This window comes from Herpailurus yagouaroundi, unplaced genomic scaffold (genome assembly GCF_014898765.1).
Source record: "Herpailurus yagouaroundi ecotype Mexico unplaced genomic scaffold, PumYag 185, whole genome shotgun sequence".
NCBI lineage: Eukaryota > Metazoa > Chordata > Mammalia > Carnivora > Felidae > Herpailurus > Herpailurus yagouaroundi.
Window position 1 is genome coordinate 17,971,320 of NW_024412416.1, and position 16,628 is coordinate 17,987,947.

The 16,628-nt window shown below is 41.0% G+C and overlaps 1 protein-coding gene across 4 annotated transcripts in view; it reads left to right on the forward strand.

Moving 5' to 3' along the window:
• Positions 1-16,628, forward strand: part of LRRC28 (leucine rich repeat containing 28) — a 152,652-nt gene that overhangs the window by 105,523 nt on the left and 30,501 nt on the right. For all 4 annotated transcript variants that reach the window (XM_040493784.1, XM_040493782.1, XM_040493785.1 and 1 more), the window contains one exon: positions 5,475-5,577. In XM_040493784.1, coding sequence (XP_040349718.1) covers positions 5,475-5,577 — 103 coding nt within the window. The remainder of the gene's footprint in view (positions 1-5,474; positions 5,578-16,628) is intronic.

The window sequence follows — 16,628 nt, forward strand, 5'->3', positions numbered from 1 at the left end:
GAAAAGTGGGGCACTTGGGTAGCTCAGTCTAAGCATCCGACCAGCTCAGGTCATGATCTCACGGTTCATGAGTTCAAGCCCAGCGTCGGGCTCTGTGCTGACAGCTCAGAGCCTGGAGCCTGCTTCGGATTCTGTCTCCTCCTCTCTCTGTCCCACCCCCACTCTCACTCTGTCTCTCTCCCTCAATAAAATCAATAATAAACATTACCAAAAAAAAAAAAATCTGAACCAAATAGCATTTTTAAAGCATTCACTCTTCATATTTTCCCCTATAAAACTAGGATAGGAAAGAAGAGGAAAGCATGTAAGAAGCAGCAAGTATCAGCTTTTATTTAACTGTGTATTATGATCTTTGCATGGAGCTCACTTAATTTTTGCACAAGCTCTTTTGGGTGTATTAGAGGGGAGAGGTGCTTCCTCTGTCATGTCCCATTTTGTGTCCTTGACTCAGAATGAATCACTGTCTCTAGAGGCTGTTGCCTCCAACTCTTTTCTGTGCAATTAAACTATAGAAAAGTGTTAGTGCCTTTTGCTGCATGCCAAGGAGAATTCTCTCTTAATTGGCCTTCTGCTGTAGGGCCACATTTCCAAATATGTCACCTACTAATAATTAGAATAATAATAACTGCCATATATTGGAGGTGTATGACAAGGATTCTGCTTGATAATTTAGAAACTTCATTAGTAATTCTCACTGAACTTAAGAGCCAGCATGATTGTCTCCTTTATATGGTTAGGGAAAACTGAGGACACTCACTTAGTAAATAAAACGGTATTCTGACCCAGATTGTCGGACTCCAAGACTGTGTTCTCACTCCATGAATTAGTATATTCTACTCTTTCCTGCTGCATAAGCTCAAGTAAACCATCTTTCTTTGAGTCCCACGGGGGCTCTGAAACTAGGGCTTTTTGCACTTTATCAATGTAGTTTCACTTTTTTAAAAAAATTCCAGGGGCGCCTAGGTGGCACAGTCGGTCAAGCGTCCGACTTCAGCCAGGTCACGATCTCGCAGTCCGTGAGTTCGAGCCCCACGTCGGGCTCTGGGCTGATGGCTCAGAGCCTGGAGCCTGTTTCCGATTCTGTGTCTCCCTCTCTCTCTGCCCCTCGCCCGTTCATGCTCTGTCTCTCTCTGTCCCAAAAATAAATAAACGTTGAAAAAAAATTCCAGAGTTTTCTATATGCCTTTAAAGTCTACAGATGTCTATTTGTGATGACGGGAGATTTGTAGGCACGTCAGAAAAGTAGTAAAGGAATCTAGAATAGGAAGTTTTTGGATAATGCTGAGGCCTTTTTCATTGCAAGTGGATTCTGGTATTTCTCTCTCTATTTTTCCCATGTGTGTTCTTTAAATGTATAGCCTTTAATACTAGTATATATGTATATACACATTTACTAAATTAGCAGGACACATTGTTTTGGCAAGTGTATGTTCTTATGCTTAAAAGAAATATTGTGTAGTGATTTAAATTTCACAGGTTACTTCTACTTTCATTTGTCATAACAACCTGGTAAGGTTGAGGGACTGGGCATTATTATGCCATTGAACATCTTGCTTGGCTAATAACTGAAAGAACAGACAGGTAAAATATGAGCAGACAGTTCACACACACACACACACACACACACACACACACACACACAAGTAAAAAATGGCCCTCAGACATATTTGAAAACATTTTCAAATATGTTCACAATCATAATTAAAGAAATGCAAATTAAAACAATGCTGAGATATCATTTCTCACCTATCAGAACGACACAAATTTGTAAAGAGGATAACATGTTTTAAAAGTTGGCAAGACTGTGAGAAAGGCAATGCCTTCATATGTTGCTGGAGGGAATGCAAATTGGTAGAACCCTCTGGAGGGAAATACCAAGAATCTACCCATCTTTTGACACAGGTGGAGATGTATACACGGATTCACGTATATCCATGTGTTTTATAGCTCTGTCCACTGAGAGATCCTAGAAGCAGTGGCACCCCCCACAGGACTGAGCATGCGTGGCTCAGATCTTGGTTTATAAACACTATACCCCAATAAAAGGAGTGGAGGCTCCTTGGAGAAGTAGTTGATTTCTGGGCTAGAGGAAGGAAAATACAAGCTGAGCTTAGAACATCTTGTGCCAGAAAGTAAGGAAGTGCTCAAAAAAGGATGAAAACCGGGGGGCCTGGGTGGCTCAGTTGGTTAAACGTCCGACTTCGGCTCAGGTCATGATCTCAGGGTTTGTGGGTTTGAGTCCCACATCAGCCTCTGTGCTGACAGCTCAGAGCCTGGAGCCTGCTTCAGAATCTCTCTCTCTCTCTCTCTCTCTCTCTCTCTCTCTCTCTCTCTGTGCCTCTTCCCTGCTCACTCTGTCTCTCAAAAAAATGAGTAAACATTAAAAAAAATTTTTTTTAAAGGATGAAAATTTGTTAGAAGAACCTGTGAGCCAACTTTAAGCTGCTCCTAATTGCCAAAGCTGGAACATTTTGACCAATACAAAATCATAATAGTATTGGGATTTTAATCCTTATGATAAAATAAATATCCATGAATCCATACTGATATCAAAATCAGTCAGATAGGGGCAACTGAGTGGCTCAGTCTGGCTAAGCATCTGACTCTTGGTTTCAGCTCAGGTCATGATCTCACAGCTTCTTGGGTTCAAGCCCCATATTGGGCTCTGTGCTGGTAGTGCGGAGCCTGCTTGGGATTCTCTCTCTCTCTCTCTCTCTCTCTCTCTCTCTGTCTCTGTCTCTGCCTCTCCCCCTCTCCCTCTGCCTCTCCTCCACTTGTGCTATTTCTGTCCCCCTCTAAATAAATAAATAAACTTTAAAAAATCAGTCAAATACATAAATGGGAAGGAAGGGAAGGCTCTTCCTTACCGAATTGCACTTAATAAATGTAGACAGAAAGATGGTATAGCATTAGATAAATACCGTGCAGTAATTATTGCAAACCAAGATCCATTGTTGGATGCTGAAATTAATATCCAAGATTTGAGGAGGAACAGGACATTTCCATAGCCTTGGGGTTGCAGTAATGTGAAGACTTGACCTGTGACTTGGAGGGGCTACTTCCAAGATGGCTCACTCACATGGCTGCTGGCCATGGGCTCAATTCTTCTCCAGAAATCTGCTGGAAGTCTCTTCTGACCAGGAAGTTGTCTTCCTCCAGAATGAGTGATCCAAGGCAGAAAGCAAAGAGGAAGCCACAATGCCTTCTGTGGCTTACTGTCTGCAGTCACATACCATTTCTGCCTCTTCTTTTTGTTAGATACCGTTAAGCCACCACACTGGGGAAGGGCATCTCTAGCCAGCAGCCCGGAAATTATTTTTTCTCCCTGAGAGTTGCCACTTCCTCTTTGTTGACTCCCAGCACTGCCATCTTTGCTTCCTCTTTTTGTGTCTTTCTCTAGTGCTAGTCCCGGACAGGATTATCGGGATTATGATAGGACTAGCAGTGGGAAGGAGGAGGCAATATGGACCCTTCCCCACCCGATGCCACAAGGAGCCCTTCTTACCTCAGTCTTCTATCACCCCTCCCACCTTCTGTAACAAAGTGTCCAGAACCCAGCTGTGAATCCATAAAACTTCTATAAGCCACTTTCTAGGGCAGTGATTGTACTGACAGTTCTCTTTTTTTCCTGTCCATCTTCATCTGTATTACTTCACACTCTCATCTCTATCCCCAAGGCCTACCACAGTGCCTGCAAGGTCCTTCGTGGGTAAGTGGGTTTTCTCTTGAGATGTAAATATACTTAAGAACACCCTAATTTAGCTCTATGGGTCCCCCCAGTCTTTCCCAAACTGCAGAACTGCAGGGGAGAGATATACTTCAGAATCCTGTTGCCTGTTTGCACAAACAGAACTCCAGAAAATTTTTCAAAAATGATGCTCTTGCTTCAGGGAGCAGAGGGTTAGCAAGGCTGCTGAGGACTCTGTTCTGTGGCAGTGAAGACAAAGAGCCCCGCCCAGTGAGTGCTAGGAGTGGAAAGGAAGGTGGTTGAATATTCTTGGGCACATGGTAGGCAGGAAGGGATGTCCTTAGCACTTGGAGGTGTCTCTACTGCCTTCATTAACTCTGTGCCTCGTCTCTTCACCGAGTCCCCCCTCCGGTCTTGGCTCCCCCATTGCCCAGCTGCTTCTGGAAAACATCTGGATTCTGTCTCTTTCGGCACACCTGTACCTGTTGCAGACCCCTCTTTTTGGGCCCCCCATTCCCGGTACATACTATTAAATAACAAAAATTCAACTGAGTCAGTTTGAAGATCTAATTGGCTTAAGTGATAACGGAGCAGTATTCCATCTAGCAAGTAGAAAGGAGTTCTGTCAGGCTGTAGAAAAGAAAAAATCTTTAAAGGCAGAGAGGGAGCAGTAAAAAGGAAATTATTAGGAAAGAATGCATTGTTTCAGGCAAGATTGCCCCGCTAAGGGGAACGGATGGGGTCTATCAGTAAATTTCCTGGTGCTGACCAGGAAATTCCATGTTGCCTGGTTAAAGGGTACATTCCGGGGTGGGGGTGGGGGAATTGAAACTGCAATTAGGTTAGGTATTAAGCCCCTGTTTGGTGACATGGCCGAGCATAAGTGACTCCATTCTGGGCCTGTGGTTTTCTTTTTAACAAGGCCCATTCCTGTCCTTACTGGCCTTGTCCACCATGCTTTCATACCTCACTAGGGGACTGAGATTTAGAGTTCCCTTTTCTTCTTCCTCTCCCTGCAGCATTGGACACTTGTTCCTTTCCTACATCAGCCTAGCTCCAGAGACTTCAGCCCAGCCAGGGCCTGATCCCTCGCCATGCCCCACCTCTGCTGTTCCCATCTCTCTGCCCGGGGCAGGTGAGACACTGGTTAATACAGGGGTAGAACTAAGCTGGTCTAGGCTGATCTGCCAACTTTCCATTGGAGGAAGATGAAACTGAATGAAGACCTACAACAAACATTATTCTTAAATTAAAATTGTTTATAAAAAGTCATAGAAGTTCTGTGTGGGAAGGAAATTTAATAATATTCAATTCCCATTTATCTCATCTTACAGTTCAAGAAATCAAGGTCCAGGTGGGTTAGGTAATTTTTCTACAGTCACGTTTTCTTTTTTTTTTTTTTTAATGTTTATTTATTTTTGATAAAGAGAGAGCACGAGCAGGGGAGAGGCAGAGAGAGAGGGAGACAGGATCTGAAGCAGGCTCTGTTCTGACAGCAGCAAGCCCGATATGGGGCTTGAACTCATGAACTGTGAGATCATGACTGGAGCCAAATTCAGACACTCAACCAACTGAGCCACCCAGGTGCCCCATACAGTCACGTTTTCTGATGCACATAATCTACTATGTGAGCTTGGTTACATATGCAGAGTTCAATGAAATCTATAACAGTTTGTCTTCCAGAATAGAAACTTTGAATTATTCTGATATTATGGATTACATTTTACATTTCACATTGTGCTAGTATATAGTTCTGGGAATTACAGTTCTTCTCTTTCTAATACAGATTTAGGTCGATCTCGAGAACTACAATACGTATACGTGGATAACAACATTCACCTGAAAGGCTTGCCATCCTATCTGTACAATAAAGTCATCGGGTGCAGTGGGTAAGGCTGATTTCGTATTTTATACTATAGCTAAACTCTTTTCCACGCTCATTTCTATTTCATTTTTTGGTCCTGATGTAACTTAGAAATAGGTGAACTTTGTATAATCATTTTTGATTTTGTCTTTGGCCTTAATATGCTAAACCAAATGCCTTTTGAAACTAAGAATATTGGGCAATCTGCAGTATTATACTTCCAGTTCAGTTAGTAAGCAAGTGGTTTATTATTTTCCAGTCAAAAACGAATCCATGTATACTATTATAAACTCAGTAGTATCAGTCACTGAAACTGGAGGAATCAGCATGAACTTAAAAGCTTCTGCACTCCACCGCAGTGACAGTTTTACTCCAGGAATAGCCCTAGTATCTAGAACTTGACCATTTCGAAATATTTAGAATGCAACATTTGAAATAGTCCCTTAATACGAATCATGATTCTGGCAACCAAAACAGATGTTTCAGTTCAAGGAAAGTGATAGGCTTTTATTTTCAGAGCAGCAATAATCTTTCCTTCTCAGTCAGGCTTTTAGAAAAGCAGTTTCAGCTTTTTATTTTCCTTTATTTTGTTTTACTTATTTTTGAGAGAGAGAGAGAGAAAGAGAGAGAGACAGAGCGTGAGAGAGGGAGGGTCAGAGAGAGAGAGAGGGAAACACAGAATCTGAAGCAGCTCCAAGCTCTGAGCTGTTGGGCCTCTGAGCCCCAGTGTGGGACTTCAACTCATGAGCCGTGAGATCATGACCTGAGCCAAAGTCGGATGCTTAACCAACTGAGCCACCCAGGCGCCCTTCAGCTTCTTCTTCTGTAAGAGTGAGACAGAACCACCTTAAGATGTTTCCCAGGGTGGTATGGGATTAATATAGGACGACTTGGCTACCAGAACCTGCTTTTAACCGGCCTAACTTTCCTCACATAAACAGCCAAAGAATATTTGGGAGATCTTTGAGGCTACTTAGCCCATATATTTCACTCCGTCCTTGTAATCCTGACACCCTGCGCAACCTGGTTCATACTATACGTAGTTCTGGCAAGAACGATGACAATAAGCTTGTACACAGAGAACAGCCACTCCCCTGTTGGCCTGGCTCCAGAGGATGGGCTCTGAGCAGTGATGGCCCCAGAGAGGGCATTCCTAGGAATAACAGCCTTCCCTTAGGAAAAATTATACACTTGTTATCTTGGAAGAGCCTTCGAGGGTGCTTCGAAGTGCGCACGTAGGCTGATGAAATATAAGCCCAGAGATGTAGTTCGGAACCTTCTGTGAAGCAGAGGTAATAGAATGTGTGGTGGAGTTTTTAGCTCGGTGATTTTTCGACAGCTGATTATGTGACAGCTGTGATACTACTCAGTCATTAATCCTAATGAGTTCTTAAATGATCTGCAATACAGCCTAATTCTTCCAAGTGGTAAGTAAAATGCCCTCCCTTACCAAGATACACAGAATGATGCAAGCAGGCTCCAAGGCTGAAGGCAGTTTTACCCCCACCTAAGCCTTCAGAGACTGCACAGAAGTCTCTACCACAATTAAGGAACAGCTTTTACTTAAGATAAAGAGCCTTCTACTTTGGTGTATAGATATGGATGTTATTGACTGTGCTGAATACGGAGACACTTTTTCATGTTTACCTTGGTATCTGGTAGCAGAAGTAGTGAATTTTATAAGAGCTCCAAATCTTTGAGAATATAAATAATAGGGCAAAATATGCAAATTATTAGCCAGTAGTCTACCTTTATTATTACTATTAACACCTTCCTGTGGAAGTAGTGGTAAGAAAAATATTCAGAGGACAGTATCAGACGATCGGTTTTGTAATATTAGTAGTTTTTGGCGTATAGGTAGTCCCACTTACAGATGAACTGTGATCCAAAAGGCATATTTAGTCTGTGGTTTTACTCAGAATGCATTTCTCACTACGATCAATTCAGGTGGTTATATTCCTAGCCAACTTATTCAAAAGTCATTTAACCCCATTTTGCACCCTCCCCAAAATTCCATGGTATTTTGTGGCAAAATGTACTCAGAATTCTTTTTTTTTTTTAATGTTTATTTTTGAGAGAGAGTGTGTAAGGGGAAATGCAGAGAGAGAGGGGGACAGCGGATCTGAAGCGGGCTCCACGCTGACAGCAGAGAGCCCCATGTGGGGCTCAGACTCACGAACCATGAGATCATGACGTGAGCTGAATGAAGTCAGATACTCAGTCACCTGAACCACCCAGGCAACCCTGTACTCAGAATTCTAATAGATGGTGGTTACTGAAGGTTTGGCAACAGAATTAAGGGACCCCCTTCACTTTCTCTGTCTTGTTGAATATATGCAAAGGGACTCCCCTATTCCAAGTCAAAGGAGGGGGGGCGCTGGGAGAAGGAGGGCAAAGAGTAGAACGAGGATCTGAGGTGAACCTAATACAAAGAGCAAAAGGGTTTTTGAGGCCTAGAAAGTGTTCTTCTTGATTCTGAACAAGGATCTTGGTTCACTTAGTTCATTCAGTGAATATTTATTGAGCGACTGCTGTGGTCATATGTCAGACAATGGCCATACAGTGATGAGTAAAACCATATAATCTAACCAGGGATCCAAATAAACAATAAATAATTGATCATTCTATTAGATTTATTAGATTCTATTATATTTATTCGATTAGAATAATTGCTAATTCTCTTTAAAGAGATGATAGTCAAGCAGAGAACCTAAGGTTCAACATGCTTGGTTCTCCACTGCTCTCACATGTTGCTTCTTAGATGCAGGCCTGGAATAGAAGGCCACAGTGGCTTCTGCTGTGCCGCACCATCTCTGAAACAATTACATTCCCTCTTCCGACGGAGAGAGAGTCTAAGAGAATTAGAGCAACAGAGCAGAATGAACACAGCTTTGGGGACTTGTGGCACAATATAAAAAAAATCTGCTATGTGTATAATTCGTATCTCAGAAGGAAAATACAGAATCAGATATAAAATTATAAACAGATATAAATACAGCAAATAACAAATGTCATACAGTTTCAAGAAACCTCAGAAGTCTCACCCAGTTATCTTTGCTGGAAATAAAGTTAGCACCTCCTTATAAGATGTTCATTTATTTGTCATATAATTATTCATCAGTAACTAGCAAGTCAGCCCTGTGCTAAGAATTGTGGAAAAAACAAAGATAACTTAGATGTTAATCCTAATACATAAAATGACTGTAATACAAAAAATAAATACCTTAAGAGAGGTAGAGTGATAGAAATGTAGAGCATGGGAATATCTTTTGTGACCTAGCCTTGAAGTTACACACGGTCATTTCTGTTTTATCCTATTGATTACACAGGTAACTCCTACTCACTGGGGGAGGAGACTTCTTAAGGGAGCGGATACTAGGAGGGGAGGTCGTGGGCGCCATCTTGGAGACTGGCCATCACAGCTTCCTTGTATCCACTGCGCTTTGCTAGTTTCATGGAAAAGTATGGTTTTTATTTTGTCTGGATCTTTCTGATTGTTACTATAGGAGTAAATGTCTTCAGTTCTTCTGTATTTTACCTACAAAGAGAAGTCCCTCCCGTTAGAATTTTAGAGAATGGTAATTGGCACATTTGCCTATTTGAGAGAACTTAATGGTAAAAGTTATCCTATACCAGTTATTTTTTTCAGTTGTCTGATCATATGCGGAAAAGAAAACTGAGCCACTGCTTTGCTTTTTCTTTTGTAAAAACAGCTGGATTGGGGTGCAGGTTGGTTAAATGACTTGATCAATAGAACCACTTAAGGTAACAGAATTGTTTATATGAGAAATGCATTCCGAGTTCCGAGTTAACCCAGCAGTCTAGAAAAATAGCCTTTATATTACAGTCTATTTTTATGTAGTGGTTGCTCCCCATCTAATAACAAGCAATATTAGATACCTGAACCACACTTTGGGGCAAGCACAAAACAGTGTAGCTACAGATAAAAATACCAAAGAGAGAGTTTTCAGTTTGGTTCCGACAAAGTAATAATTGTTTATGAAAACAAAAACGTTAACACTCCTTTCTAGTTTTAGAGGAATATAACAGAATCCAGCATCTTCACAGTATAACTTTCACAGTGTCCAGGACACAACCCAGAATTACATTTGAATAATTAAGGAAAAATGTGACCTATTCTCAAGAGACCAACCTGCTTGAGAGGACCCAAAATGTTGGCCGATGAGGATTTTAAAAGAACTATTCTCAATGAAGTAAAGAAAAATAAGTTTGCAGTGAATAAAAGACCAGGGGAAAAAAAAGAAACTATACAAAAGAAACAAATGGAAATTCTAGAGTTGAAATACAATATCTGAAATAAAAACTTGACTTGATGGGGTTAAGAGTAGAATGGGTGTAACAGAGGAAGAGGCAGTGAGCTGGGAGGTAGAACAATAGAAATCATTCAGGGGCACCTGGATGGCGCACTCGGTTAAGCGTCCAACTTCAGCCAGGTCACAATCTTGCTGTCCGTGACTTCGAGCCCCACATCAGGCCCTGGGCTGATGGCTCAGAGCCTGGAGCCTGTTTCCGATTCTGTGTCTCCCTCTCTCTCTGCCCCTCCCCCGTTCACGTTCTGTCTCTCTCTGTCCCAAAAATAAATAAACGTTGAAAAAAAAAAATTAAAAAAAAAAAAAAGAAATCATTCAGTGTGAGGAACAGAGAAGAAGGATTGAAAACAAAAATGAACACACAGCATCAGGGATCTGCCAGACAATGTAGAAAAGCCTGATAGAGGTATAATTGGTGTCCGAGAAGGCACAAATTTTTCCTCATTTTTCTCTTAACTAAGAGAAATGCCTCAAAAATGTTTGAAGAAATCACGTCTGAAAATTTCCTAAATATGATGCAAGACCTAAGTTCACATTTTCAATGGGCTCAGCGGACCCTAAGCAGTATAAATTATGAAGAAAACAATGCCTAGGCAAAGCTACTGCAAACCAAAGATACAATGAGGTAACACCTCACACCTGTCAGAATGGCTAAAATTAGCAACACAGGAAACAACAGGTGTTGGCAAGGATGTGGAGAAGGGGGAGCTCTCTTCTACTGTCAGTAGGAATGTAAACTGGTGCAGCCGCTCTGGAGAACAGTATGGAGGTCGTCGAGAAACTAAAAACAAGGGGTGTCGGGGTGGCTCAATCACTTGGGCATCCGACTTTGGCTCAAGTCATGATCTCACAGTTTGTGGGTTTTAGCCCTGTATGGGGCTCTCTGCTGACAGGGGAGAGCCTGGAGCCTGCTTCAAATTCTGTGTCTCCCTTTCTCTCTGACCCTCCCCTGCTCACACTGTCTCTCTCTCTCTCTTTCTCTCTCTCTCAAAAATAAATGAACATTTAAAAAAAAAAGAAACTAAACATAGAACTATCCTATAATCCAGCAATTGCACTGTTAGGTATTTACCCAAAGGATACAGATTCCAAGGGGTTCATGTACCTCATTGTCCAAAGCAGCATTATCAACAATAGCCAAACTATGGAGAGAGCCCAAATATCCATCTACTGATGAATGTATAAAGAAGATGTGGTATGTATATACAATGGAATATTACTCAGCCATCAAAAAGAATTAAATCTTGCTGTTTGCAATGAGGTGTATTGAGCTAGAATGTATTATGCTAAGTGAAATAAGTCAGAGAAAGACAAATAGTATATGATTTCACTCACATGTGGAACTTAAGAAATGAAACAAATGAACACATGGAAAGGGATGGGAAGAGAAGAGAGAGGGAAACAAACCACAAGAGACTCTGAATGATAAGGAACAAACTGCAGGTTGTTAGAGGAAGGTAAGTGGGAGATGGGCTAGATGGGTGATGGATACTAAGGAAGGCACTTGTTATTATGAGCACTGGGTGTTGTATATAAGTGATGAATCACTGAATTCTCCTCCTGAAATCAATATTTGACTGTATGTTAACTAAAATTTAAATTAAAAAAAAAATCAAAGATAAAAAAAATCTTGAAAGCAACCAGAGAAAAATGGCAAATTATGTACAAAGGAATCATTCAGAAGAATGTTACCTTCTCATCAGAAACCGCGAAGGCCAGGAAACAGGAGAACAACATTTTTAAAGTGCTAAACAACAACAGCAAAAAAACAGTCAATTAGCAGCCAGCACAAAAATACTTCTCAAGAATAAAAGCATAATAAATGCATTCTCAGACCGAACGAAGCTAAGCCTTAAATGAGGCCCTGCCAAAATGGCAGACTGTGTTCACACCAAGGCCCATTTTCTCTGGGTGGCAGTGTCTGTCCTTCTCCTTATCCACTTCTCCTTTCCTTTCCCTGTAATTTAAGCTGGGAAAAAAAAAACTTTTTTGCTAAAGGGAGGGTAAATCTAGTAGCTGTTCCCACAGTAATGAACATGCAAATGACATCATGTACTTTCTAAGGAATTCCAAGATGATCATTTAGGTGCTTTTGGTAAGAGAATTTTATTATTTTAACATGTTAGGTGAAATAAGTGTGACAATGCACACAAGTTAATGTGCTAAATGACATACATGTTCTGGAACATAATCTTAGTGGCACAAAGATGTCACCATTCACATAGCTTATTTAGGGTTAAATGTTGAACGGCAGCTCCGAAAACATTGAGTTGAAAGAAAATTGTATGATAATTGCCGTAAACTATCTGTATAATTAAGCCAAAAGTACTAACATTTGTGACAGATTTTAACTCATTTTTATAACTCACTTAAGGATTCAGATACATAATTTTTTTTTTTTGGTAACCGCCTTGGTATTTCATCTAAAGTGATAAAAACTACTGAGTTGGAAATCAAAGATACCAAGGCTTCATAATTGCCAGCTAATAATTATTTCATTGTAAACTGAGACATATATGGGGCTTCCATCCCTCCTTACTGGCAATTCATTTCATAATCACCTCTTTTTTTTTTTAAGTGTATTTATTTGTTTTGCAAGAGAGAAAGCAGAGAAGGGGCAGAGAGAGTGGATGAGAAAGAATCCCAAGCAGGCTCCGCGCTGTCAGCGCAGAACCCACCATGGAGCTCAGTCCCATGAATCGTGAGATCGTGATCTGAACCCAAACCAAGAGTTGGACACTCAGCTGACTGAGCCACCCAGGTGCCTCCGTAATCACTTCTTGTTGAGATGTGCAACACTAGCTTTCCAGCCTGCTCTCCCACTTGCCATTCTCTTCCATGGGCCAGACATTCTGGCCGGAGGGAACTGTGTGTTTAAGCCTGTGCGCCCTGCACATTCACAGAGCTGAATCCCTGTTCCCTTTCCCTGGAATATCACGGTGCTAATATTAATTTGGAGCAATAGATTCCTTCACGGCAACATCTAGACTGACGTTTTGATTCAGAAATCTTACCATTGCACTGTGTATTGTGGTATGCTACCAAAAGAATCACTTATTGTAAGAATAGGAAACAAGAACAGCTATAAACATTGCTTTACCTTTTCTGTGTGCCAAGGAAGTGTGCTCGCTGATTTTATCTGCGTCTTGCACATCATCTTCCCAGCATCCCTTGCGATGTTTGCCCCATTCTAGAAATGAAGAAACCGGAGCTCAGAGAGATTAAGTAAACTGCCCCAGGTCACAAAGCCAGGTGGTATAGAGTTATCATCTGCTTCATTGTCCATACTCGTAACCTCTGCACTGTGCACACTGCCTCCAACTTTGGTCTAGAGTCACCTCTGTATGTTTAAGCCCCTCTGCTAGCTCCTTGAGAGCAGAGACGGAAAATACCTTTCTTGTTCCTGCATCATTTCATGTAATAGGGGTGTAGGATATTTCATATCTGATGAGATCAAGGGAGGTTGGCCATGCCCAGCAGAAAGGTCCCCTAACTCATGTAATCTCATCCCTTATAGCTTGCATTGTTTTTTTTTTTTTAATGTTTTATGTTTATTTATTTTCTTAGAGTGCATTGTGTGCATGAGTGAGGTAGAGGTAGAGAGAGGGGGACGCAGAGAATTCCCAAGCAGTTTTTGTGCTGTCAGCACAGAGCATGATGTGGGGTTCGAACTCATGAACCCGTGACATCATGACCTGAGCCAAAGTCAAGAGTGTGATGCTTAACCAACTGAGCCACCCAGGCACCCCTGCCTGCATTCTTCATAGCGGCAGCTTGTCTCCAGCATGAAGCAGAGAAGGCATTTAATAGACGTGTCATAAAATGAATTTAATTAGCTTTTTATATCCAGTGGTGAAGAGTAGGAACTTCTGCTAAAAGAATTGTCCAAGGGAAATTAGATTCCATATAAAATGAGGATCCACTTACTTGTTAATGTGAGCCTTTTCAGCAGTTTCCTTCAGATACTTGTCTTTTTAATTATGGGAGATGAGGAAAGCATTAGGAAAAATCTGGCTTTCGGTTTTCTACACCTTTATTTGTTACTCTGTATTGTTAAATTCTTTGGGCAGTGTCCATGTATAGCTCATGCACGATTGTATTAAGAAGCAGCAGCTGTTAAGGCAATAAGAGCGTGAAGTAAATAATTCACAAATGACTTGCTTGTTTTTTACTCTGCATTTGCATTGTTTTATGGTTCTGCCCAGGGTTCTCATACTACAGTGTAGCTGTAAAGTTTGGAAGCAAATCATATTATTTTACCTTGTGTATTAGCCAGGGTTCTCCACAGCAACAGAACCAATAGGAAGTGTGTGGGGGTGAGGGGGAGAGGGAGATTGATTTGTTTTGAGGAATTGGCTCATATGATTGTGGGGGCTGGCAAGTCAGAAAGCTCCAGGGCTGGCTGGACACCCAAGGAGGAGTTGATGTGACAGCTTGAGTCTGACGGCAGTCTGGAAGGGGACCTCAGTCTTTCTCTCCTAAGGCCTGCAGCTGATTAGATGAGGCCCACCCACATCACGGAGAGTGATCAGCTTTATTCCAAGTCTACCGATTTAAATGTTCATCTCATCCAAAAAATACCTTCACAGAAACATCTGGTCTAGTGTTGGACCAAATATCTGGCTACCATGGCCTAGCCACCTTAATACAAAAAATTTAATCATCACGCTACATGTAGTATATCATCAAAAGAATCATTTATTGTGCGTTTGCCTGTGCTTTCAGACTTAGTGGCCATACTGCATAATAGCATTTTGGATATGGTTTTCTCATGTTAATTTTGTCTGTATTAGGAAAGAAGCAATGATTATAAAATAAACTTTAGATTCATGTCCTCAACTTCACAGAATGCTTCATTAGGGTAATATCTTTCTAACCCACAAAATTCTCCTGCCAACCCACAGGTGTGCTGCTACAGACTCTGGTGCTTATGTGATCACATGGGGTGAACAGAGGTTTTTGAAAGCCAGAGGGATAAAGGCAAAGTAAATAGCAAAGGCAGATCTTGCGAAAACTTTCATATAAACTCTGACATTATTTGACAGGCGAGTGTGTAGCTGGTTTTCATGAGTGCACCCATACCAGCTGTGAAATTATTGACGGTATTGAAGTATTTCTACCCAAGTTGGTGAACAGCTATTGGGCGAAGTTCCCTGAGTTCCCCAGCTGCCAGGTCTGCTTCTCCCCTGAGATCTCATAATCCACAACAAAAGGCTAATGACTAACAGAGCACAGGGCTCCAGGACCATGCTTCACCAGCATAAGACCGTTTGGGTTTTGTTTGTTTTAATAAGGTATAATTTGCATACAGTAACAGTCACCTTTTAGTGTACATTCCTGTGAATTTTAACAAATACATACAGTCATAAAGCCACAACTATAATCAGGATACAGAATAGTTCATTCACCTCAAAAATGTCTTCCCGTGTCCCTTGGAAATGAACCTCTGGCTGCCCACTCCAGCCCCTGGAAACCGTGGTTTTGTGTCCCTATACTTTATCCTTTCGAGAATGTCATGCAAATGGAATAATTTAAGCTTTTATAAACATTCATATATAGGGTTTTGTGTGAACATAAATTTTCATTTCACTTGGGTAGGATACCTGAGAATGCATTTGCTGGGTCATATGGTTAAGTGTATGTTTAACTTTATAAAAAACTGAACTGTTTTCCAAAATGGCTGTGCCATTTTGTACTTCTGTGAGCAACTTATAAGAGTTCTTGTCGGTTTTTTTTTCCCCTTTCAGACATGCTAATAAGTAATGATACCTCATTTTAATTTGTATTTCCCTAGTGACTACTGAGGTTGAACATCTTTTCATATGCTTATTTCTATCCATATATCTTCTTTGGTAAAGCATGTTCCAATCTTTCAGTCATTTTTTAAAAATTGGATTGTTTTAAATTATTGACTTTCTTGAGAGTTCTTTATATATTCTGAATACATGTCTTTCATCAAATATGTGATTTGCACATATTTCCCACCAGTCTGTGGCTTGTCGGTTGTTTTAACAGAATTAACTGGTATATGTTGTAGCACCTCATAGTACCCACCCCCGCCCCCAACACACACGACTCAAGATACATTTAATTTAATCCATAAATAAGACCTTTTCCAAAATCCTGTTTGACAGATTACTGTCATTTTCCTGTATATTCATTTCCCTAAATGTGGCCATCCTGCTGGGTAACCAAATACAGATATTTCTAATGCTTATTAGGTTGCTAGCACATCTCCTGACCCTGAGACTTGTGATGGACCCTGGTAAGCACCTCCAAGTTATTTTTCTCACACCATATGGATGACTCAGTGTTCTTTTTCCCATTTCCTTTTTATCTTTTCTCTTTCAGACTTCTTTATCTATGTGTGATGACTCAAAACAACGGATCTGTATTTGGAACTGCTTAGCTATCAGTATGGAAACTGCTAGATAGAAGAGAAACCTTGAACACGAGTGAACAGCAGCAGAACACCTATAATACAGTTAGAAAATGTGTAATAGAAACTTCAAACATTGTGGTAGATCATTGGCAAGAGAGGATATCAGAGAAGAGTTTATAAAGGAATTGGATTTGGGATGATGAGTAAGATTTGTATTTGGAGTGACAGGATGTGGAAATTTTCAGGCCTGGTGTGGCCTGTAGGCAGGAGTGGCCGTGGTGCATTTTTAGTAAAGACTAAAATGTATTCCCCTGTTCACTATATACGGGCATCAGGACTCAAAATCTCCTCCATCTGTACCTA